At 35.9% G+C, this 23,829-nt stretch overlaps 1 protein-coding gene across 1 annotated transcript in view; it reads left to right on the top strand.

Annotated features, from left to right (window-relative positions):
- Nucleotides 1-131: 131 nt before the first annotated feature.
- CFAP69 (cilia and flagella associated protein 69) overlaps nucleotides 132-23,829 on the top strand; it is a gene marked incomplete at both ends in the record, with an annotated part of 27,923 nt that continues 4,225 nt past the window's right edge. Inside the window, 19 exons of the mRNA XM_010081164.1 lie at nucleotides 132-194; nucleotides 1,575-1,640; nucleotides 2,711-2,820; nucleotides 4,760-4,836; nucleotides 6,230-6,328; nucleotides 8,209-8,358; nucleotides 8,483-8,660; nucleotides 9,692-9,815; nucleotides 12,372-12,420; nucleotides 12,504-12,625; nucleotides 13,107-13,323; nucleotides 14,189-14,353; nucleotides 15,603-15,721; nucleotides 16,184-16,302; nucleotides 17,373-17,454; nucleotides 18,456-18,648; nucleotides 19,266-19,403; nucleotides 21,699-21,775; nucleotides 22,831-23,025. Coding sequence (XP_010079466.1) covers nucleotides 132-194; nucleotides 1,575-1,640; nucleotides 2,711-2,820; nucleotides 4,760-4,836; nucleotides 6,230-6,328; nucleotides 8,209-8,358; nucleotides 8,483-8,660; nucleotides 9,692-9,815; nucleotides 12,372-12,420; nucleotides 12,504-12,625; nucleotides 13,107-13,323; nucleotides 14,189-14,353; nucleotides 15,603-15,721; nucleotides 16,184-16,302; nucleotides 17,373-17,454; nucleotides 18,456-18,648; nucleotides 19,266-19,403; nucleotides 21,699-21,775; nucleotides 22,831-23,025 — 2,343 coding nt within the window. The remainder of the gene's footprint in view (nucleotides 195-1,574; nucleotides 1,641-2,710; nucleotides 2,821-4,759; nucleotides 4,837-6,229; nucleotides 6,329-8,208; nucleotides 8,359-8,482; nucleotides 8,661-9,691; nucleotides 9,816-12,371; nucleotides 12,421-12,503; nucleotides 12,626-13,106; nucleotides 13,324-14,188; nucleotides 14,354-15,602; nucleotides 15,722-16,183; nucleotides 16,303-17,372; nucleotides 17,455-18,455; nucleotides 18,649-19,265; nucleotides 19,404-21,698; nucleotides 21,776-22,830; nucleotides 23,026-23,829) is intronic.

The raw sequence follows: 23,829 nt of genomic DNA on the forward strand, positions 1-23,829 counted from the left end.
ACAGCCTGGATTTACCTGTCCGTGGGTTGATTTGTGTTAGTTCAACGCTGCCCTTTTACATTTTAAGGTTTAAGCACTTTTAAACTGCAGTCTCAAAAAAAAGAAAAAACTTAAAAGTGTGACTTTTCCAGGATACACAGTTAAGATCAGTGGATTTGAGTCACGTCATCAAACTGCTGGCAGATTCAGACTTGGTAAGTAAGCCTGATACCTCGTTATTTCAGTTACACAGGTAGTAATGGGACTTAGAAAAAAGTTTTATACAATTACTTTAGTACCCACCCTAAATACACCAGATGGCACTGGTGGCTGTGGCTACAGAGAAAAAAGCTGAAAAAAAAAAACTGGTATTTGAACACTTCTTCTAAAGATGATCGTGGTAATAGCAAATTATATGAAGTTTTTTATATACATGAGAGTGTATATATATATATATATAAAACTCAGTACATCCTCACACAGGCACTTTTCAAAAAAAAAAAAAACAAAAAAAAAAAAACACCAAAAGAATGTGCATTTAAAAGCTAGACCTGCAAAATTTCTAGCTTATCTGTGAGTTTTTAGTGCTAAAACCCACAGCTGAGAAACAGAAATACACATACAGGGTTACTGAAAGTATGTCAGGAATTTATGTAATTGCCCAAGTTAACTGCTAACATTTCTCCAGGGAGGTGATTTTAAAGGAAGGAGAAATATACAAAGTTCAGTGTTGAAGAACAGATATGATTACCTAGGCACACAGGAGGGTGTAATCTCATGGACTTCCACAGACTGTTTTTGGTCTCCACAAGAAGATTTGGCAGACTAAACTCACTAAGCCATCAGTTATTTTTATCTAAAAACCTGATAATTTATATCCTTAAAACAAGAACTCAATTAAACATACCACATTTTTAACTTATGCCCCATTAGTTTATGTCCTTTTTTCTCTCCCCTGATAGAATAAACTTATCTGAAGAAAAATGTGCTGGATGATATTGTTTACTGCTTCTCTAGAGAGTACAAGATATATGATAAAATGCCCTTAGAATTCTGGTCTTGTAGATTCCTGAAACAACTTTCTGGCCTGCCTCAATTTGCAGTGCTCTTGCCCAGTGTGGAGATGCTCGGAAGAGCTGGAATGAGTGCTGCCTATCACTGACACACCCTGACATATCCTCGCTTCAGTTGTTTTCAACTTTGAATTTGCAGACTGTTTCCTAGTGGTGTCAGAGCTCCACTTGAAGTAACTTAAATCCACATTTTTATACATTTATGTCATATGAGACATAGGTTTAGTTTTCCTAGTTGTCTTTCATAGAATTCCAATTAATGTAAAAGGAATGGCCCACACATTTGAACAAAAGATAGAGTTTTAAAAAGCCTCTTCAGTTGCAAGAGCGCAGACTGTACTTAGAAATGAGGGTTGATCAAGGAGCTAATCGTGCTGCAAAGCACTTTCAGAATTTCATTGTGTCTTGTGATTTTTTAATCTGGTTTCCACTTTCATTTAAACTTCAAAGGGGGTAAACATAATCATTTAATGTTCTAAGGCAAACTGCAATTAAAACCTGCTTTTCATTCTTTTACTTAAGAAAAGTTTGGAAAAAGAGCAGCTGAAAACTCTCAAGAAGGTAGTCAAGCGTTTTGAAAACGGGATTGTATCCTTTTTGACACTGTAGAATTCTGAAGTCATGGTATTTTATGTATGATAACGCTCTGACTTTTCAGCAAAGTGTTTTATGATGTGCTATGCTTGCACATAGAGAGCAGTGATGGTCTGCATATGCCCTCATCATTGGCCTTGTGTACACATAGCCAATGTTAGTAGGTTAGCAAGATTCTTGGGTGTTAGATTAATTTGCTACAAAATTCAGTAAAGGGATCTCACCTGTACAGTGGATGGAAATGTTCAAAATGTAATTAGTGTACATTCAACTCAGAACAGATGAGCATAATAAATGTTACTACTTAAGAAGCAGTAGATAATATAGCAATGATTTACAGTGAGTAGACACTTCAAAGAAAAATTAAGTCAGACTAATTTATCTGAAACTTTTTTTCATATGTACAGTGCAAATTGAAAGGCTTCCAATAATCAGAAGTACTAGGGGGGGTGTAAGCATATGGAAAAATGTGATTAATTTCATACGGTTCAGCTAACAGCCGCAGTGATTTAAGCTGTCACATTACTTCGCAATTGAGTTGTGGCTAAGCACTTACAGGCAGCTTCCATGAGTCACTGGATGGGTAGTAACTTCTCAGTCTCAGTGATCTCTTCAGTTTTGATCTTGTGCCTCTGCCCTAAATTAGATAATCTCAATGTGTGTTTGGGTCCATGTTTTCAAACTTTAGTTAGTCACTTGAGACTAGAGTAGGAAAGAATTTAAATACCTCAAGGCTGTCTCAGAATGTAGGTGGGTAAATCTGACACTGTGATCTAAAAAGTTTTCATCCTGTGTTTTTGAATATTCAGTGCTGAACTTCCAGTGAGTTCAGCTGATAAGAAGGCTAAATCAGATTTCCAACAGTTGTACTTCTGTAAAAGTAAGGCTGCTTCAAAAATTCTTAAGTATTGACTCATATGCTTCATTTTAGATATTTAACTTTAAAAGCATGGGCCTTATTTTTCTTGGGTGTGTCTTTGAAGTATGATGAATGCAGTTTTCACCTTTTTCTTCTGATTCATAGCAGTACAAACAATCTGATTTCCTTAACTTCAAATTAAAAGCCCCTTAAGGATTTAGAACAAATAATTGAAATTCTTAACCTGTGTGCAGAAAAAATGAATGAACAAGAAGCTTTCACTGAGCCTTTATGTGAACTTATTAAATTATGTGGGTAAGTACTTCAGCAATTCTTTTTAGAGATTTAAACACTGCTTATTAACATGTTCATACATTTTCCAAGGCAACTGACGCCATACAGCATCTATCTACAAGGCATCTATATCTGCAAGGCATCTCTTATATCACCCTTCCTTTTAATGAACTGTGTTTTCCTTGGGTCCAGTTTCTGTTGGCATGAAGGAGGGACTCTGTGGAGCTACATCTTACAGCATTCAAAACTGTACTGTAATTGGCCCCAGCTTGTTTGGAAGAAAGATTCCCCAAGGTGTCATGTTGTCTGAGTAAGTTGTTCTGGGACTGCTGGTCTCAAAAGATTCAGCAGCTAAATCCTGCTGAGGTACATTTTGCTGTTGCAAACAAGCCTTCTAAGTGAGTTTAAAAACCTGAGGTGACACAAAGACACTTTAATACCTGAAGGTAAGCTTTACAAAATTACAAGCCATATTGCAGAAGAGAAAGAACCACAACAATTGGAGTATTTAGGATTCATAACTAATTTTAAAACATATTGCGTTAACTTTTGGGAATTTTCATTGTTATACTGTACTTTAATTGTAGAATAGAATTTAGGTGTCATCCACACTCATCAGTGTTTTCCTCCTCCTCAATAGTTTAATAAAGTTACTTATGAAATGCTTGTAACTACAGTTACTCCTGTATTTAATTATAATAAGGAAGAAAAACATTATGCCAGACAGAAAATGAGTAGCATAGTAAACCAGGTATTCAAAAACATTTTTACATAGCTTCCTCTCAGCTGGTAGGTTTAATAAATGTAGAACTCCTCAGCTGAATCTGTAGTTCCCTGAGCACCATCAGTTGTACTGCTTTCCTTTGCTGCCACACAGTGGAGCAAGAGAAAGTACATCCCAAAGTTTCATTTTCTTCAGTGTTTGGCAGGAGCATGACAAAACTGTGAATGAGCGTATGAAGTAAATAAAATGTAGTTGTGAGTAAGACTTTTCATCTCTTACAGCAGTTCAGCAATAGCTGTGGTTTCTGCAATGAATATATTTTGGAAGATTGTGCCCCTGGGTTTTGCTTTAATTTCTGTACTATGGAAATTCCCCTACAATTCACTACTACTTCATATGACAAAGAGAATCCTATAGAGGGAGGGGCTGTTATTTAAAAATTCCTTTCAGATACTAGAACTCCTGTAGTAAAATTTTCCACTCTTTCATAACTGCTTCTGTTTACCTGTTTCCTTCCCACTTTTTTTTTCAGTGTCTCTCTGGTTTTTTTAATTTTTTAAATTTTTTTTCCCCATTTATTCCATTGCTCTCTCTTTTCTTTTTCTCTGGCTATGTTTAAGAGGTAAACCTACAAGAAAGCTGCTTCTACACTATCAGCTGCAGACACCTTAGCGTAATATTGTAGTGTTTGCTGTTGAAGAATTTTTAGCACTTACATGTTTATGTCGTATCTGAGTATTTTGCAAATGTGATTATTTCTTAATATCCTGTTTTTAAAAACAAATTTGTCATTAGGCTATTTAGAATCAGCTTGTTATCCGTTTCAAGAGGTCTTGCCCAGGGATATGATCCTTTTTTTCCACCTCTGCGCATGTCTATGCATTGTCTAGTTCTGCAATAGCCTGATAGTGCCTAGGTTCCAGGATTTAATCCTCCACATTTAAATGACATTTGTTTATTCAGTATTTCTTATTGCACCAAATATGAATTATAAAAATGTTACCTATGAACATGTACCACTGATTGCCAAAATATAATTGCCAGATTATGGAACTGGAAATATCAGTGTAGAATCAGCATTGCAAAGGATGTATTTGTCCTGGGAAAAGTGTCCTTATTTGCAAAAAATTTCAAGAGAGAAGAGAAAAGCTATTGAACTTTTATGATGACTTGATTAAAGTGTTCTTCTGCAGTGTTTTAAGCATAGTTGTAATATTTTTGAATTTCATTTTGCAGGTTACCATTTCAGAAAAAGAAATCATCTGATGAAGTAAGCTATTCCATGGCAGTTTCAAAATCCATTGCACAACTGGGTGAGTGTAAACTGATATGCCACAATAAAATTATTATTATGCCATAATACAATTAACTGTATTATTAGCATGATTGTAGTTGCTTATCACCTCCTTAGTAAATATAAGTAATTTCTTTCAATTATTCATTCAGGCCTCTGTGCTTTTTAGTTTTAGAAACCATTCTTATTTTGCTATGCAGATAACCTGCAGATTAGCTAGCAGAATTGTCTATATTTGCCAATGTCAGAAGCTATGTGAGGTAACTTTATCAGTACAGCTGAAGAACTAAACCTGTCTGTAGCCTGTTTCATTTCATTTTGCTCTGAGAAATTGTAGTGTTACTATAAACACTGAAGCCTAGAATGAGTGGAACATGTATCCTTCCCACTTCTTTGAAACCAAATGGAAGAAACAAGTGACAATCAGTTCCTGACTCCCAACTCAAACTCTCAAAACCCAAAAGCCTGAGACCTGTCACCTACAAAGGCAAAATACAGCAAGTCATTTTAGTGCCATGCCTTACTAGGAGTAGCAGTTTCTGACTTTAGCCTCCTGCTGGATCTGAACCATGAGCTGTTGAGGAAAAGGTGTCAAAGTCATGTCTTAATGTCAGTGAACCTCTTAGTACCGAAATATCTTTTTATGACCTTGCATGTCATATTTGTGATTTTCCAAGAAAATACTGGAAGCACAGTAGGTCAAAAAAGATTCAGAATAAAGCAGGAGTGATATATCAGCTCACTTAATGGTAAGATTTAAATGGTAAAGAGGTAGCACAATCAGCCTATCACACATGAAAAAAAATATTTTTGAAGTGTGTGAGAAAAAATATATTTTTAGAAGTCTTTATTTTCTTGGGTCCAAGTAGGTAGCAGAGTGGCCTCCTGGTTTCAGATCGTTCCAGATTCTCTTTAGACTAGCATGTCCAAAAAGACACTAAAATCTAAAAGACTGTTCATAGTACGCATGTTAGGCACTGGTGGCTCTCAATGGAATTATCTTTGTCTTGTGGAAGAGGATCTCTCTCTGTGCTCCCTTTATGTCGTACCATGTCTGCTGGAAGAAGAGTTTCTGACATGGTAATGATATCAACAGCCTAGTGTAGTAGCTTTCTTCTGAATTCCAAAATTTCTGGAATAACATCCAGTCTCTTATAAAGGTCCGTAGCCATAAAGCAGATGTGGTCACTTTTGATTAACCTTATGCTACTACTTCAAGATCCCTTTGTCCTCTTCAGTTTGGAAATACCTGTCCCTTGAGTATTCTATAATCAAACTTTGCATGAAATGACAGATTTGTAGGGGATATGACCAAAGGAAACACTAAATACTGTAAATAGAAGTATTGAGATTACTTTCTAAAAAAGTTCTGAACTTCATAAATTACTTTTTTTTTTTTCTGCTTCTGACAGGTTATTTGATGAGGGTGCCAAGCTCTCAAGTTAGAATACAAATCTGTAAGTGTGTTGTTAGTTTTTATAATATGGAGCTGCCGAGAAAACTACTTTCAGGTAAAGCACAGTTTTTTCAAGTGTCACAAGAAATCAGGTGTTTATGATCCAAGCTACTTTGAAATGGCTCCTCTGATTAGCTATGGATTAATTTTTCTTTGTAGTTACTGTATCTCATATATTAAATATACGGCATTGGCAAATGTGCAGTTGACATGTTTTTACAGAAATGCATACTCAAAATCTGAAATTAGTTCATCAATGTGCAAGGAATTAATTATTACACTAATGGGATTAGGATTAAAAAGTATCCAGAAAATGTGAAGTGGTCACAAATTCTCTGAAACATGGATAATGGAGAAAGAAAGAGTAGTTAGGATCAGAGTTATAAGAAGGGAAATATAATTTTCAATTTTGTATATGTAACCTGGAGAGAAGCAGCTCTGATTTCACTTGTGTTGCTTCTGAGGGATAGATCAGAGCCATCAAAATGTGATTGAGTCTGTATTATGCGAACACATCCGAGCATAGACTTTGAATAAAGCATGTCTCGTCTCTGCATAGAAACGCCTGCATGTGAGCTCAAGCATGATCCTCTGGTATTAAGGATAGGCATGCCAACTGTCATCAGAATCCACTACTGTTTATTCCTTTGACCCTTATGATGGTGCCAGAGGCTGATAGCAGACAAACTCAGTCATGGGTCATGTCCTAGAGGGGCACAGACAGGATCACATGCTGTCAGACAGCACTAGATTTATAGGCAGCCAAGCTACAGGTGACCACTGTCACAGTGTGGATTTAGAGCGCAGGAGCGCAAGCATGCTGGATATCAGTGTGCTCCCTTGCTGTGTTCCTACAGTGTGGCACTAGTTCCTGTGCCCTCTTGCTAGTTTTCATTTATTTCAGGAGGCCTGAAGAAGCTGCATCTGCAACAGCCCTCACAAGATTCTAGAGATGAAAGTGTATAAATCTGTTTTTACCTTACAAATAAAACTTAAATCCTGCAAGCAGCCGTGTGTGCGTTTAGCTGTATATCTGTAAATAGTTCCATCAAGACAAGTGAATGTAAAATGTTGAGAGATTTTATTCTTCTCCTCCAGATTTAGAAAATAAGACATTATCTCAAAAATGAAGAATGTATTTCAGTCTGATTTTTTAAGTCAAATTCTTCATTTCTAAGCATATATGTAAATCTTGCCAAAGTTTGATCCTGCAGATTTCTCTTACCTATAAAGTAATACCAACTTAGAGCCTATCAGAATTTATGCCTAGTTAAAACTCCTTTCAGGATGTGCATTATCTGCATTTATCAATCCTGCATTTCATGCTATTTGATATATATGTTTTTAAGCTATTTAAGAAAAACTTTACTTTCAGGAGTTAGTACATATAAATTTATTTTCTTAATGCTTTCCCATTCTCCCCGTAATTCGGTAATGAAATACAGATTTCCATATGCCTGGACAAAAAATAAAAACAGGGACACATTAGAAAGTCAAGCTTATAAGTCAAAGGTTGGATTCTCATATTTTATCTAATATTATAATAGAGGCCATTAATTCTCTAGTGAATAGGCTACAGAAGAGAACTAGGTCCTTCAGCAACACCTTGTTACATGACCTGAAAAAGGTTTTTCACCTCTCTATAACCCTGTTCTTTCATTCTGTAAATTCTAGCAAGCAATTAATTTGTTTATATAGCATTTTAGTCTTCTTGAAGGTAAGTCTGTTGGATACGCTTTAGGCACAATTAATTCTCTGATATAAGAAAATCAGCTCTTGTTGTTTGTTAGAATCTTTTTCTTTTCAATTGGTTTTAGGACTAAGGAAATGTGATACTTGGTTCTCAATCCTTTCTTGAGAAAGGTTGAATATTTTATGTAGTAACCACAATTCTGAATATTTACTGAATTATAACTGAAGCTATTGTATGTGCAGGTTACCAGCCAACAAGTGCAAACTATAAAATTCAGATGTCTGAATTAGGAGGATTAGCAGAAACCCTTGTTTTGTCACTAGCATTAGTTGAAAATAAACTTACTGAGAAGTTGTGGGTACTTAAAGCTCTCCAACATCTCTCCAGCTCTGGTGAGTACAAACTGTTCTTTCAACAATTTCGTTACCTCTGATCTTAGATAATTTATTCTTTAAACATGCGTGAAACAATTACTGGCCTACAGGGAATTAATTATTCAGATTTTCATAATTTCAGGAGTAAATTGCAGACTTATGATGAAGGCCCAAGCAGCCAGCAGACTCTGTTTGTATCTAAATGGTGTTGATTCCTCAGGACAGCTGTTGTTCCGCTCCTCAGAAATCCTTTGGAACCTGTTAGAAAACACCTCAAAAGAAGAAGTTGTTAATCAGCTCAGTAGCTTGGAATGTGTACAGTAAGTACAGGAAAGCATTTTATGAATTAATAGTGTAATTTTGGAGACATCTAAAGCATTCCTATTTTGTAGCATTTTGTTGGAAATGAATTGAGAGAAAATAGAAAAGGGGAATGGAGGTCTCTCATTAAGTCCTCTTTAAGTTTTCAGTATTAACACATCTGATTCTCCAGAATGGAAGGACTACTGCATCAGACCTCATAGCCAAGCAGCTCATGATTTAGGCCCCTCAGGCATATGTTTCTGTTTCAGCAAGTTAAATAGCACGGTGGCCTGTGGGATACCAGGAAATTATATAGGATATGGGAGGTGCCTGCCAGGTAGGTTACAAACTCAGTGGCCAGGGTCCAGGTAAAAGCATATCCAGTCAACTCCAAAATTATTTCATTAACAAGCCTCTCTTTATTTCATGAACGCAGCAATCCACCATCAGTTGTTACTGTTACAGGGCAAGAGGGAGATCAAGGTGCTCTGCTGTGCAGTGCAGTAGGCATAGCCCTATTTATTGCTTCCTATGATGAAAAAAGTTAATTGCACCATTTTCAAGCTCACATGTTAGGCTTGGTAGGCCAGAATTGCTGCACTATTGAAATGCTTGTGTTATAAAATTAGTAGGAAATTCTATGGTATGATATACGAGGCTTAGTTCTAGATTTTCTGCTGGAGTAAATGACAGGTTCTCCCTTAGTGAGTTATGCTGTTTTAAATATTTAGAATTAGACCATTTCTTCTCAATAATAAATCAACAGCATCCAGTTCCATGCTTGAGTAAATATCATGTCTTTCTATTAATTCATTGTAACACGTACAGTGGAAAGCACCTAATACATGCACCTTATGTATATGCTTAAATTCAGCATCTTGTGGTACACATAAGGATCCATTTCATAATAAAGTTTTAAGTCATTTCTCTCACAGTTAAACCCTAAGGCTTTGAAAAATATGATGCTGAATGATGATTCAAATACTGAGAGCTGTCTAAAACTAGAATGTGAAAAGAAAAGGTAGAATGCATTTCACTTTCTTTTAAGTGCTTTGAAAGAAGTGTTTGTAGACCTTCTCATGCATGGCTTCCGGCATTATGATCGTCAGCTACGGAATGACCTTTTGGTGATTACTACATTACTAGCTGAAAACCCTGCAGCTCCTATGATTGTAAGTATTTATAGTTATATTACAGAGACTAATAACTTCTCCTTTGATATTATATGCTCAGAATTTTTCTTCATTAGGGTTCTAATATTTGTTCTACTTGGTCTCCAGTGCTTCCTCTTTCTTAGTTTTGCTGAGCAATAAAACATTTTTCTTTCTGCAATTCCCTTTACACCAGAGAGACTTTAAATCTGTAGGTCGTCAGCCTGGAGTACCAGCATCAACCTTATTTGATACTTAGAAAATTAAATTAGCACTATTCATGTGCAAAAGTTAACGTTGACTCATATATTCTTGTACAGATTCTCAGATGTGCTGTTGTGTTACGGTTAATTTTGCACTGAATCTCATTTGTTGTTTGAAGGCGTAGGAGTACAGGCTGTATTCAGATGGCCCAAATTCAGCTGAGGTATCTGGGCCTCATAGCCAGGAACAAGAAGGGTCCTCCAAAAATCACCTCAGAAGCCCTAAGTAAGATGCTGAGAAACTATTTACTTAGATCTAGTCAATAAGAAGCGTATAAATTATTTCTAAGGCTAGGTCACCTAAATGTAGTCCAGAAGTCCACTATCGTGACTTGCCTGAAAAGTAGATGACTCATTCTTCTGTAATATTCCAGAATTTTTATGAGGTAACTGCAGAGAATTTAACTTTCTGTAGATGTTAATATTCTTTTACTCTTTTGTTTCACAGTTGAGACTTAGAATTTTAAATGAAGACGTTGTGACATACATATTAAATAATTAAGCAATCAGATTCCTACTTATGTAGATCTATTGGCTGTTCAGGAATGGATCACTTTCAGGGAATTAATTTGTCAGCCCGAGTAGAAGTTTCCCAGTTGTCTGTATTACTAAATAGATTTTATAGTCTGTAATGAAGATTATAGATTTTTCACTAAGCTTTCTATTTTATCACTAGCCATTATGAGATGTTTGTTTTACTGTTGCAGCTATGTATTTGATGTCTAACACATTCAAATTGTTTATCTGGCTGTAGAAACAGGGAGGTTTTTTCCTACAAGATAAATAACTAGGACACAGTATTTTAATTCTTTATGCTACAAGGAAGAAAATTTGTTTCAATGCAAGGGAAAAAAATGAAAATGTTTTAATTTAGATTCTGTATTCTGAGCCTCCCTAGAGATTTTACTTCACTTGTGGAGATAAGGTACAAGGTATAAATATCAGGTAGACAGAAACATCAACATCGCCATTGAATCCTGCCTTGTAGATAATACCAGTTAAATTTTCATCAGAATGTTCTCTTTTTTTCCTTAATATACTATCTAAGCAACTTCAGAAAACTCAGTCTTGTATATAACATAATTCAGAAAGCAGCACAGAAATCTGAGCCTTTGAAAAGGGGAAACATTTTCTCACCACAAGGAAACTGGAAAATACATGTAAAGTAAAGCTTATATTAATTATTATTATCTCTGTGTTAGAACAAAATTGTCTGTTTGGTAATTGCTTACTGGTTTCAATCAGAAGTAAGTACTGCATTAACCTGCAAGGAAAAAACATTAATAAGTTTTAATGTTGTTTTTTATTTAACCACTATGCAATGGCTTTGTACAGAGAATATAGGTACCATAGAGACAAAAACTAATAGGCAATATAGTTGTATACTTCAATATTTTCTTTAAAATTACTTTTGCAATGTTTTTCTGATTATTAAAATCACTTGGGTGCATGCTAACTTCCAGAGCTAGGCTGAACAAATCTGAGCCCAGCTGTTTGGGGATGCATCTAAAAAGCTGCTGTAAAACTAATAGAACGTCTTGATTCTGTGGGGATGTCTGTGCGGTATTCTGTGAGATCTGCTCCTGTTGGGAGCTGGTGGAAAGCTCTGTGGCGGCTTTGCCAGAGTACTGAGGCCAAGCTTATGTGTTTTGTTGCTCAAGAAGAGCAGCGTCCAGGCAACCATGGCTTCTAACCACCTCAGAAACAAAGCCCTTTTACCTTTTTAGTGTGCTGCGGAGACATGCCCTGGCTTTGGTCCTACCCATAGTTATATTAGACATAATTGTCTTTCTGTTAGCTCTTTAGAAGCTGTGAATTACAAGATTTTATTTTCAGATTTTTTAATACGTAATGTTTGTAAATGCGTGTTGCTCATACATGCAGTTTTCATATGCTTACTTGTAAATGCACTGAAGTTGGATATGTGTATTATATCTGAAGGCACAAAAGTGTATGTGCTGATGACCCTTGTATAAATTTACACGTGCACAAGTGCATTTTAAGAAACACTATACTGAAAATACAGTTTTCGTGTGTAGTAGATTACAGTAGGAATACATGTGTTTGGGACTTCCCCATACAAGTTCAGACTTGTACTGAATGAGAAAGGGTGTTAACTAATTGTACCCTTGGGACTGTAGTTAGTCAGTATTGCGCAATATCCAAATGGTTGATCTCTTTGATAGAATTCTGGTTATTCTGCCATAGGATACGTTAAACTCTGTGTTCTGAAGAAAAAAGCAAAACTAAAATTAAATCATAAGTCCTAAATTCGCTGCAATTTAATTAATGTATGTTTTTGAATGCCTATTAGGAAAGTGGATTTACAGAGCTATTAATAGCACTTGCAACATTTACTGAAGGTAAGAGATTTCATACTGCATAGTTACATTGTTTTTACTTTTAATGATGATTTTTTGTAACTTATCTACAATTTCCTTCATAGTTAAAATTCCCAATCCCTTGGTAAAAGGTCTTAAACTTACCTACTCTTATGAGGACTTCGAGCTGAAGAAGTTACTATTTAATGTAATAGGAGTCTTATCTAAAGACCCATGTGCCGTACAGGTAAGTTGTTGCAGAAGAGAAGATACAGTAAGCAAAAAAAGAAAAAAAAATATCAAAAGAACCACAGGAATATTATTTAGCTGTCCATCTGGCATAGACCAGTACACTGCTGTTCTCCAAATCAAGAATTCATATATAGCTTCATACCAAGTCCTGCTGTTTGAAAGCAGCATACAGTTCCTGTTTTAGAAAAGTTACAAACCTAGACCGTGCTAGGAAAATTAGCTGACAAGTGACTGCAAAGCATTATTGAAATATATGTGAAGAACATAATAAAGTTTTAACAAACCACAGTCTGTGGGAGTGCTGCAGAATATAAACAGAATTAGTCTGTACTTGTAGCATTCATGACATACTTTACTCAATAAAAAGCAATTTACTTAGTGTGGGACAGATAAAGTTGACTCATTGCTTTAGGTTTTTCTTATTTGCATGTGAAACCTGTAAGCTCTTTCTCTTTCTTTTTGTCTTGACTCTGCAGCTTCTCAGTGAAAGTGATGTGATGCCAGCTTTGCTTTATTATGTAAAACCAAATCAAAAGCCTGGATTTCATGACTGGTCTGCTGCCCAGTATGAAGAATTACAACTTCATGCAATTGCTATTTTAGCTTCAGTGGCTCCCTTGTTAGTAGATAAATATTTGTCCTGCCAAGCAAATACTCTTCTCCTTGTGTTTCTAGAATGGTGTATAGGCCAGGGTGAGTAGATGCTCATGGCTTTGATAGTAACCTCAAAACACAGCTCAACTGGACTTACTTTCTTTGACAGAAGGGAGAGATGTAGAACTCATTAAGTCAGAATGAGTCTTTTTCCATAGGTCACTTAGGAAACTAATCTTCCTGAAAAAACAACCATTTTTTTCTACTGAAGCATAAGCTGGTGCCCCATTCCCTGTGTACCACTATATTGGTATTCCTTCAGTTGTGTGGGCAGCCATACGTCCCTACTGCCTGTGTTTTAAACTAGTCAGATACACTTGCTGCGGCAAGTCCAACCAGTAATTCCTGCCATGAGGCAGGATGCTTTCACTCAAATTTGGAGCTGTGCACAGTAAAACAGCTTCCAGGCTAAAGCTGACTTGTGACCGTCAGCTAAGAGTATGGGCTAAGCTAAAAGATAACTAACTGCACCCATTTTCATGGTCTGGTTTTCTGGAGGTGGATAGTTTTCATCATCAAATTCGTAAATTTTTGTAGGAAGAATTTTTTATTTGGGTCTAATGGAGATCAAAAGGTTGATATTGCGTGTTATGCTAGAGAAGATATTTTGAGTTTTGGAGACTGCTCATTAACCTAGTATGCTTAAAAAAAATTCTTGTAATAATTGTAATTATTCACCAAAATCATAGCTTTCTTATGAATGTAAAAAGTATAGCACTACACGTAAAGGCTTACTACTAGATGGTTTTAAACAAGAAGCCTTTCTAACATTAAGGGATTTTGTTTGGTTGGTTTTAGCTTACTTACACTGATAAGCCTTATTTTTTTTTTTTTTCCTGAGAACATTATTGTTCGGAACGTACACTGTCTGCCAAAAAAATTACTCATTGTGGTTGCTCCACAGATCCTTTCTTTGGTCAAGGTAACAGTTTCCATGGAACAGGTGGTCGTGGCAACAAACTTGCACAAATGCGCTACAGCCTGAGAGTGCTGAGATCTGTTGTGTCCCTTTATGATGATGCTGTGAACCTTAATTTGTGTGACCAGGGAGCAATTAGCCAGCTACTGGGTAAAGCACAATTTGTATTGCTGTACTTAAATTAGTACTTTTCTGTTGACACTAAGAATGTTCGTGTTTTTTCGTGCGCTCTGGTTTTAGTGTGCTACTCCTTTGACTGCTGAGAAACTAAAAAACAATTAATCCAAGATGTAATTGATTTTGTTTTTAATTTTGTTGCACTTTAGCACGCGGAATTGAAGGAATTAAGCAAAACAGACAGCTGTAAAAGCCTAGGTGTTTAATTTCATAGTGAAAGCTGCCCCTTCTCCCTTTAATTTGTTATATCATATTTTCATTGTGGTAGCCCCTAGGGACCCCAGCCGTGAGTCATGTTCTACCTAAGTCTATTGTAGTGTCGCTTTTCACAACTCCTCTTTAGAGCGGGAGAAAATTAATAGCACTATACTTCTATATGAATAACATTATGAATAATAAAAGCAGAATAAAACTGCTTAACCACTGCTCCTGCACTTTAGAAGATTTTCTTGTTCAGTAACAAATATCTACTGTTACAGTTGGTTTTAAGTTCCAACGCACACAGTTTTCTTTTCTTACAATAATAAAAAGGTTCCAGTGCTCTGAAATAGAGTCCAACTGGAAAAAACGAAACAGATAAGATCCTTTGGAATTCTAAGAGTATGTTCTAATAGAAAGCCTAGAAATGAAAGATTTTATATCCTCAGTTGAAAGTTGAAGTCCTTACAAATTTTAGTGAAAGCAAATTTAACACTGTACCTTACATACCAGATTCAAGTAACTTTTCTTACTTTGAGGGAGTTCTGCCTCTGGATATCCTCTTTCACATAGTGATTCCAAGGCCGATTTTCTCAGCAGTGGTGGTATTTTATGTCTCTCCCTCATTTCCACTGTCAGCACAAATGTTTGTGAGGCTGTGCAGTAGAGCAAATCAGTAAGTTCATTGCCTTTTTCTAAGAGTTCCTTAATTCAGATCAGTTCCTTGAATTCATTGCACTGGCACAATGCAAGGGGCAGCACGGAGGCTGAACAAGGAAGAAGTCAGTACAAGCTGCTATCATTAACTCTGTCACCAAGAGTAAAGAAGTCCATGAAACTACAGCATCAGAGTGCTGCACTTCTGTAAGCTGTTGTAAAACACAGGAGATAAAACTGAGTAGCATAAGTAGATTCCTTTAAAAATCCCTTTGTGTAAATTTGATTTTTTTAAAAATCAGCAGCTGTAATAGAATTCTGACTTGTGTATAAGACATTCAAGTGTATAAAATATATTCATTTATAGACATCCTAAAGTATGCAGCAAACAAAACCAAAGAGAAAGAAGATGCCATTCTACTGGAAATCCAAGCTGATATATTATTTCTTTTGTCTGTTCTCTGTGAGAATGATCACCACAGAAAGGTATGTATCTTTCTATGTCATACTGTGCAGAAAGCATCAAAATATGGTATATTTTCATTTAAATGTTACCACACTTTTTTAAATTTAAAAGCAGATGTCAATTGTAGTTCATTGCTAACAAGTCAGGGCTGATAACTGGTTTCTGTGACAGTGACAGTTAAAATGCAGAATCACTCATAAATCTGCTAGCAAGTTTCTCACCTCTTTAAATGCTAATTTACATCATTTAAAAATTAATATATATTAAACTGTTTTAACAAATGGGATTAACAGACTGGAAAACCCGAAAAATCTCTTTTTGTTATGTATATCATAAAGGAATATATCCTGCTCTAACAAGTGGGTCTAATTTATTACTTTATAAATATTTACACTTTTTCAGTTTCCTTCGTATTTTCTTGTATGTAGCCATTCATTAAATATTATTTAAGAAACATGTTGCTTTAATTAACATTTTGACAGGAACTCTTCAGCTATGAAGGAGTGGATATACTTATCCCATTCATTCAGGTGGATCCAGAGAAGTTATATAGTGGATTAGGCCACAATCATCTCCTCTTCAGTGCGCTTGACTGCTTGTGGTTAGTAAAGAAGTATTTTAGCGGTGGTAACTCTTTAAAAATGGCAGGTCTTGTATTTTAGGTCCGCAGTACTATGGCCTTTCTCTGCACATATAAGCCTTTTTTCTATTTAAAATGTGTAAAAATCCTTCATACCACTTGACTAATTAAAAATTATAGAAAATAAATGGAATATTCTGCATGTATTGTCTTCTAAATAGGGGTTCAGTACGACAACCTAACTCCCCACCCAGAGTGACCTCCTGACATGCAGTTACCTAAGACTTTCTAAGACACGTGTATGGTTAGAGTCTAAATAACTTCAGAGAAGTAAACAGAAGGCAAGAATAGACCAATATTAGCTAAAAACCATGTAAGCTTAACAAGGAGTGTTTATAAACTGGCTGTATTGGGCTAGAAATTTTTACAAGATTGCTATCAGAGAATGCCGATAGATAGGAGGATAACCAAAAGTTAATGTCTTTTAAGGCAGAGGCTGATAAATGCATTGAAAGCCAAATGATATGTTGGTCTGGGGGAAAAGACTCAGTGATGCAGGAGATCCCTTCAGTTTCTGTGTTAGTGACCATAATTGAGGAAATAAGGAAGCAACAGCATTATGAAAGCTGGTTTTATGATCGTTTTAAGCTGGGAGAAGCAAACACTGTTGCCAGAAGAAGCAATCTTGTTTGTCTCACCCCCTTGATTCTGCTAGCAGAAATATTCACACAGCCCTTGCAATAAGTCAGATCAGGGACATGGTCTAGCTAAATTTTAGCCTCTTTTACTGAGTTTTTCGTCAAATGCCTATTCTAGTACAATTCATCCAAATACAATCTAATCCAAATTTCTTGGGCTGCTACAGGGAAGGTGTGCCACCTGCAAGAGAAGAAAGAGCAGTGGAGTAGGGTATATTTAGTTATATGGTATAAATGAAAAGGGATGTGAAACATGGGTTTTTTACTCCCTGAAGGAATGAAGAGTATTGCATACCAAATATATTTATGCAATTCAGTAAAATAAATGAGATCTTTGTACAATGTTCTAAAGCATAAAAATGTTTCTACACAGTGAAATTATTTCTGTTTAAGGTCCTGTGTCATTGGATGTTACATTGGAGAGGATTATTTTCTTGAAAAACAGGGTATTTCTCTCCTTCTGGATTTGTTGTCAGTAGGTATTTTTATTGTTGTTGTTACAGAATGAAAGTGTAGTAAAACAACATGGAAAACTGCATATTTTTTAATAGTATCTCCTAAGACTATTATAATACTTACAAAAAGACCAGTGTCTGTAATTCCCTGAGATAAGAAGGTAATCAAATGCCAGGATATCTGCTCAGAAATTATTGGACAGCACTTCCATATATCTTTTTTTTTTTTAAATAAATATTTGACAGAGTAAGTTTTAAATTTACCAAAAATATACTCTTTTTTAAAAGAAAACTCAAACTGTGTTCTTATTTTGGATGACATCTCTGTTTAGAAGAGCGCTTGCTTTCTTACTTCATATTGAGAGAGTAGAGTTAGTATACACTTCAAGGCTTTAAAAGTTTTGATGTTTAAAGTTACATTGTACATGTATTTTGTATGTATAGCTACTTCTGTGGGTCTTGGACATAGAGCTGGCCCAGGCATTTCACCTCTCACATAATAAGCATGCGCCTTCCTTGTGTCGTTCCCTCCTCATTCTCACTGGTCGTACTGCCAGCCTCAAGCCCTTGCAGTGCAAGGCTGCAGACCCTTCCCTGCCTTCAGCAGCTGCCAGAAGATCTGGCCACAGAACAGAACAGGTGCTGTGTGGTACTGCTCAGCCACTGCCTTCGGAGTCTGTTTATTACAAAAATAAATCTTAGTAGTAGTACATTCTTCAGCATATGAGCCTGAAGGCATGTATACAAAACCTGTTATGTAATTCTACACACAGATATATGTATCTTACGTGATCCTACACTCATTCATTCCTCTCGTATTCCTTGATTAATGGAACTTTGCATGGCAGGATTACAGGAACTTGGAAGATTTACAAGTTTATACACCAGTTTTGTGCAAATAATTGTGATGAAAAGCTTGCAGTTACTTGATTACATATTACACGATTTATCTTTTTTTTTAAGGTAGACATCACAGTGTTTTGAACAGTTTAAAACATTTTTTCCTTTTCCCTTCACCAAGTTAAAGCAAAAGAACCTGTACAATGTAATTCTTGGAATCTTGGTTGAATTTTGTGACAACCCTAAAACCACTTCGCACATCAGTACCTGGCGAGGGGAGAAAGATCAAACAGCAGCTAGCCTTCTAATACAGTTATGGAGAGAGGAGGAGTTGGAGCTAGGAGTCAAACGTGATCGATATGGAAGGATTGTTGGTAAGTTTTATGATGCATGTAAATCTGTGAGCAGTTCCACTGAATAAAGTAAAACAGAGACAGTATTTACTTTTGCAGTCTGAATCCTGATGAAAGTAAAGTAAATTACAATGTTTATAGCTTTGTGCTTAGTTCTTTTACCAAACCCAAAATACCTTCGATTTCGTTTAGAGTCTGGCCACTAGATGGCATTTTCTACATCAGCTGGGAATGAACGAGGTAGTAAACGGAACCTTGACTAGTATCCTGAACAGCTTTTCTAGTGCTAGACAGTTAAACTACTTAATTTCTTCCACAAAGGCCATTGTGTTTTGCTATATGCCGTAAAAAGAAGTAAGGAGAGTGCTATGTTCTTGCAAATCTTAATTAATATTTCATGGCCCAAATTATGTTCAAATTCCTGGACAAACTATCAAAATTTTTTACATAGTGTCCACAGAGTCAGATGGAACTGTCTTCTTTTGGAGGAGGCATCACAGAAAATAATATGTCCATAGTTGCCTACTAAAGAGCCTCATACTTCATTACATAGGTATAATTTTCTCCAAGTTCAATAGCTTTGGGAACATACTACCTCTTCATTTTTCTGCTCTGGTTTTCTGTTTTGAAATTATTAGACATGAAGAGACCTATTGCTAGCAGCTTCCAGAAACAGCAAGAGGTCATCCCCATGCCTGCCAACTGTCCCAGCTTTGCCATCATGGAAATTTCAGAAAACATACGGGCAAAACTTTATTCATTATTGTGCAAACTAGGTAAGACAAGTGAATTGCCTTGTCAGTGTCATATTTGTCATTAAACTGAACTTGTTCACTAGCAATCAATAAAGTCACGATAAAAATAAAAAGGTCAAAGGAAACTCTGAGATGCATAGTCAACACTCTGTTATTAATAGATGCTTGCTTAGCCTGTTCTTAAATGTCCCTATTGATGGGGATTTCAAGACTTCCCCAAGACTTTGTTACTCCTACCATTAGGAAGAGTTTTCCTAGAATTAAACCTAAGATATGCTAGAAATTTTCTGTGATTTGTTTTCCCACACACAATATCTCCTTCATATATTTTAACACTTTTATGTTTAATTTTATTTCCCTAGATTAAGTAATGCTACTTTCTGCGAATATTACTCACCAATCTAATTTTCCAGCGTAACCTCTAATTATTCCCTGTGTTTCCTTCTTGAGTCTTTCCAATTGGTTCACATTCTTCTTGATCTGTAGTGTCCCAAAACTGAACATGGTACTCCAGCACAAGTGTCACAGCCAAATAGAGCTACATTACTCTACTCATCTTGTAAATAAACATTCTGGCATTAATATAACAATTACTATATTCATAGTGGCATGATATTGTTTGCTCATTTGACATAGGATCTTATACAGTTGTCTACCATCCTGGATTTGTACAGATGACTATTCCTACGTTTAGAATTTTTTGCTTGTCCTTACTGAATTAAATTCTGTGGGTTTAGATAATTTTTCAGACTGGCAAGATTAATTTGCATTCTAATCCTTTCCTTTGAAGTGCTGCAGTCCCTCCTAATTCTATGTTGTTTGCACACTGAATATGAATACTGATTACACCCTTGTCTAAAAACCTAAACTGAAGTCAAGATACATTATAAACTCTTCTACATCCATAAGATTTCTTATCTGGATGTAGACAAAAGCTAGGTCTTAGTTTTTACTAATTCATGTTGGATGTGTTTTCACTGTCACCATTTAGCTGCATAAACATTATTTGTTTAATTATTTGTTTCAGTCTTTTTTCAGGGACCGGACTGAACCAATATTCTCTGGCTTATCCTTTTCCCCTTTTAAAAATAGGCATTATATTTGTTTTTTCACATCCATCCTCCACAGGTTCAAAGATGATCAGTAATTGTTCTGAGATTGCTTCAACCAGTTCTGTGGGTAACCTAGAGAACCAATTGGTTTGAAAACATCCTTAGTTTTTCTAATAAACTATAGCTAGTTCTTCCTCTGTTGTAACCGAGGTTCTTACTCATTTTTATCGTGTTAACTGTGTTAAATGTTGGATCACAGCTAAATTCTTTATTAAAGCAAAAAGGCATGAGATTTTGTTCCAGCTTTTTCCTATATTCACACATACCTCTTATGTTGTTCTATGCATTGTAATGTCTCCTGTGAAGTACTGAAATTACATGAATGTGGATAATTAAAAAAAGGGAAAGATTTTTATAGTCTTTTCTCAGCATCTTCCTCTTACTGTGGTCATGCTCCATAACAGCCTGTAACATGGTGATATAAAAAAAACAGTGTTGATTAACTTTTATTTATGACATTTCATAACATCAAAACATGATGTAATTCCACTGTAATACATAGATGCCCTATTCCCAGTTAACCACACAGATTGTATTATGAAGACTAGAATGAGATTTGATAGACTACATAGAGGTTTTTTTAAAAAAAAATCAAGTATAATTAATATTCAGCATGCAAAAAATGAGGCATAGTCTTAGCAACCATACTTCTTACCTTATTCTTTTACACATGTTTTAAACATATATTTTAAAAGATGTAGTCATGATGCTCATGGAGCATTATGCTCAAGGCTCAAGTCTGTGAGACGGAGGAGACCCACGTTACACGGCTTTGAAACAAAGTAGTGGTCACCCTGTAATGCGGTTCTCCTGTTGGCTACTTCACAGCTAAAGCAAACTTGTATTTGTACTGAATTGCTTCATTAGAAACTGTGACCTGCAGTCTCAACAGTTTGCTTTAACAGAAGATCAAACCCTTAGCACGAAAGTGGAGCATATGCAGTACTATCCATACTGTCCTGGCTTTCCAAGTGATTGAAAGGTCACTGGAGCCACTCATAAAGAGTTAGTGCAGAGTGAATTTTTTATGGAGAAAACAGGGTTTTTATCACCAAAAGCTTGCTCAGTGACTGACTGTTGTATGTGTGATCAAGATTTTGGCATGTGATGATATGACAAATAAGATGGTGTCTTTTTTTAGAATGTTGTATTTTAAGATAAATTTGTCATGCTGTTAATACTGACATGATTAGTATTCTTCTAGGTTTTGAAAATTTACCTGGCTTATCTCCTAAGGATTTTGTCACGCTTGCTATCATACAGCATTATGTTGACTTTAAAGTGAGTATTGTGGAAGAAAATATTACTACTGTATCTGTGTTTGCAAAAATAGCAAGTGTATCTCAGGATACAACAAACAAATAACCCTTCAAAAGCTGTCACCTATGTCACAAGTCACCTACACTTTCACAGAGAGTGCAAGCCAGTACTTACCATCAAAAGAAACAATCCCACCTCCATCATTGCAGCATTCCCCAATCTCTTCCTTTGTACTGCTACAAATGTTTGTGACTGCATAGAAAATAAAACTAGAAACCAATGCTACTTAAAAAATAACTCAGAAAAAAAAAAGTTCTGACTGTTTACCAGCTCAAGAAACAGGAATGCGCCAGGATAGGAGTAAGAAATTGGGGAAGGGCTGGAGAGTAGGACTACCTCTCTGTGCAATAAGGTCATGTTGGGGATGGGACAGCTTGGTGTTAAAAATGACATTAAATGCACATTTTTATAAAAGTGTTTCTGTGCTTTCACATCTTTCTCCCTATGTGCAGTATCCACCTGTACTCTCAAAAGTTAAGAATCATGTGCCTATAGGAAACAAGAGCAGGATAACAAGCTTTGTGGGACACATTCTGCTCAAATGATTCTTTAGTTTATGCCAATTTTCTGCTTAGGAACAAAGTCTGTGAGAGCTTGAAGTGTTCAGGAACTAGCAAGACTTGATCTTTAGTTTATAATTTCAGCTTCCATTTATGTCTCATTTTGCAGTTTGCTCTGATAATGTGCACAATTTGAGATTTAATGAAGCATCCAGTAGGACACAATACTTCACTGTTTTAATTTGGTATCTTGTAGCTATCTGTATTTCTTCTGAGTTTCTGTAATTATCAGCATTTGTGTTACTGCTCTGTGGAGTCAAGCTTTGGCTTGGGAAGGCTCAGGGAGGATTATCATGAATGAATTTGGCATAGCATTACTGAAGTCTAACTTGCATAAAAATTCTGGGAAGTGAAACGACAGTAAGGAAAGAGATTGTTGCTCTATTATATTTTGAGTAATTGGAACTGAAAAAAAGAGATAAATATCAAATAGTGTGGTGTGTGTTTCACACACAGGTTGGAGAAGTTTGGAGTGAAATTTGTGCAGAACTAAAAGAAGAATTCAAACCTATTGCATCAGATGATGAAGCCTTGAAAGTTATTTCAGAGATATCAGAAAATACTGGAAGAATGGTTGCTGCTCTGCAGACAGAAGTGCTTGAAAGTCAACATCACCAAGAAATCCAAGAGGAGGAAAAAACATGTGCAAAGGTAAGACAAGTATTTAAACAAGTGAAGCCCATGTAAAGCTTTTTTGTCAACTTATATGAAGACTTTCTTATTATATAATGTTTAGAATTCTGTATGTGTACACTGCTTGAAGATATTTTAATCTGTCTCAGCGGTAAAATTTTAACTTTAAATTAAATTAGGTTAACCTCACGTCTCCCAATTTGTGTAATTCTGCCAATATTTAGAGCATAATATGAAAAAAATTAAGCAGTATCAGTGATGCATCAGCAATGGTGTGATGAGAAATGATCGTTATGTTACTGTAAGAGTTGCACCTGTATTCGTCTGTAGCAGATAACAAGTTACGTTTTACAACTACATCTGCTTCTTAAAATGGAACATAAGCCTCTCTTATAATCTCCCTTGGCTGAATATTCACAAAGCTTCATTACTTCACAAGTTAGGGCTTCATGTTTCCCAGCATGCTGAGAATGAGCAGGTATAGACATTTTCCAGCTTTGGTTATAAGGCAAGCATTTGACATTTTTGCTCATCTACTGTCTCATGCTCTCCTGCTTTCTGAAAAGTAAGATCAGTTGATCCAGTTGTCTAGAATCTCATGCGAATGTTTCTGAGGGATTGTAATGCATTATGATGCCTGCACTTTTGTCACCAGAACTGATTCCATCTCTGTTATTCAGCATTTGAGAGAGAGAATATACAGAAAGTATTCCTGAAAGAGTTGGGGCTCTTCCAACATCTGTGTTGGAAGAGGGGAACAGTTGTTTGCAACAGAGAAAGTATGCTTTTTTTGAAGGCAGTGCATAAGTGAAGTCTTTAAAG

Source organism: Pterocles gutturalis, unplaced genomic scaffold, assembly GCF_000699245.1.
Source record: "Pterocles gutturalis isolate BGI_N339 unplaced genomic scaffold, ASM69924v1 scaffold19006, whole genome shotgun sequence".
Lineage (NCBI taxonomy): Eukaryota > Metazoa > Chordata > Aves > Pterocliformes > Pteroclidae > Pterocles > Pterocles gutturalis.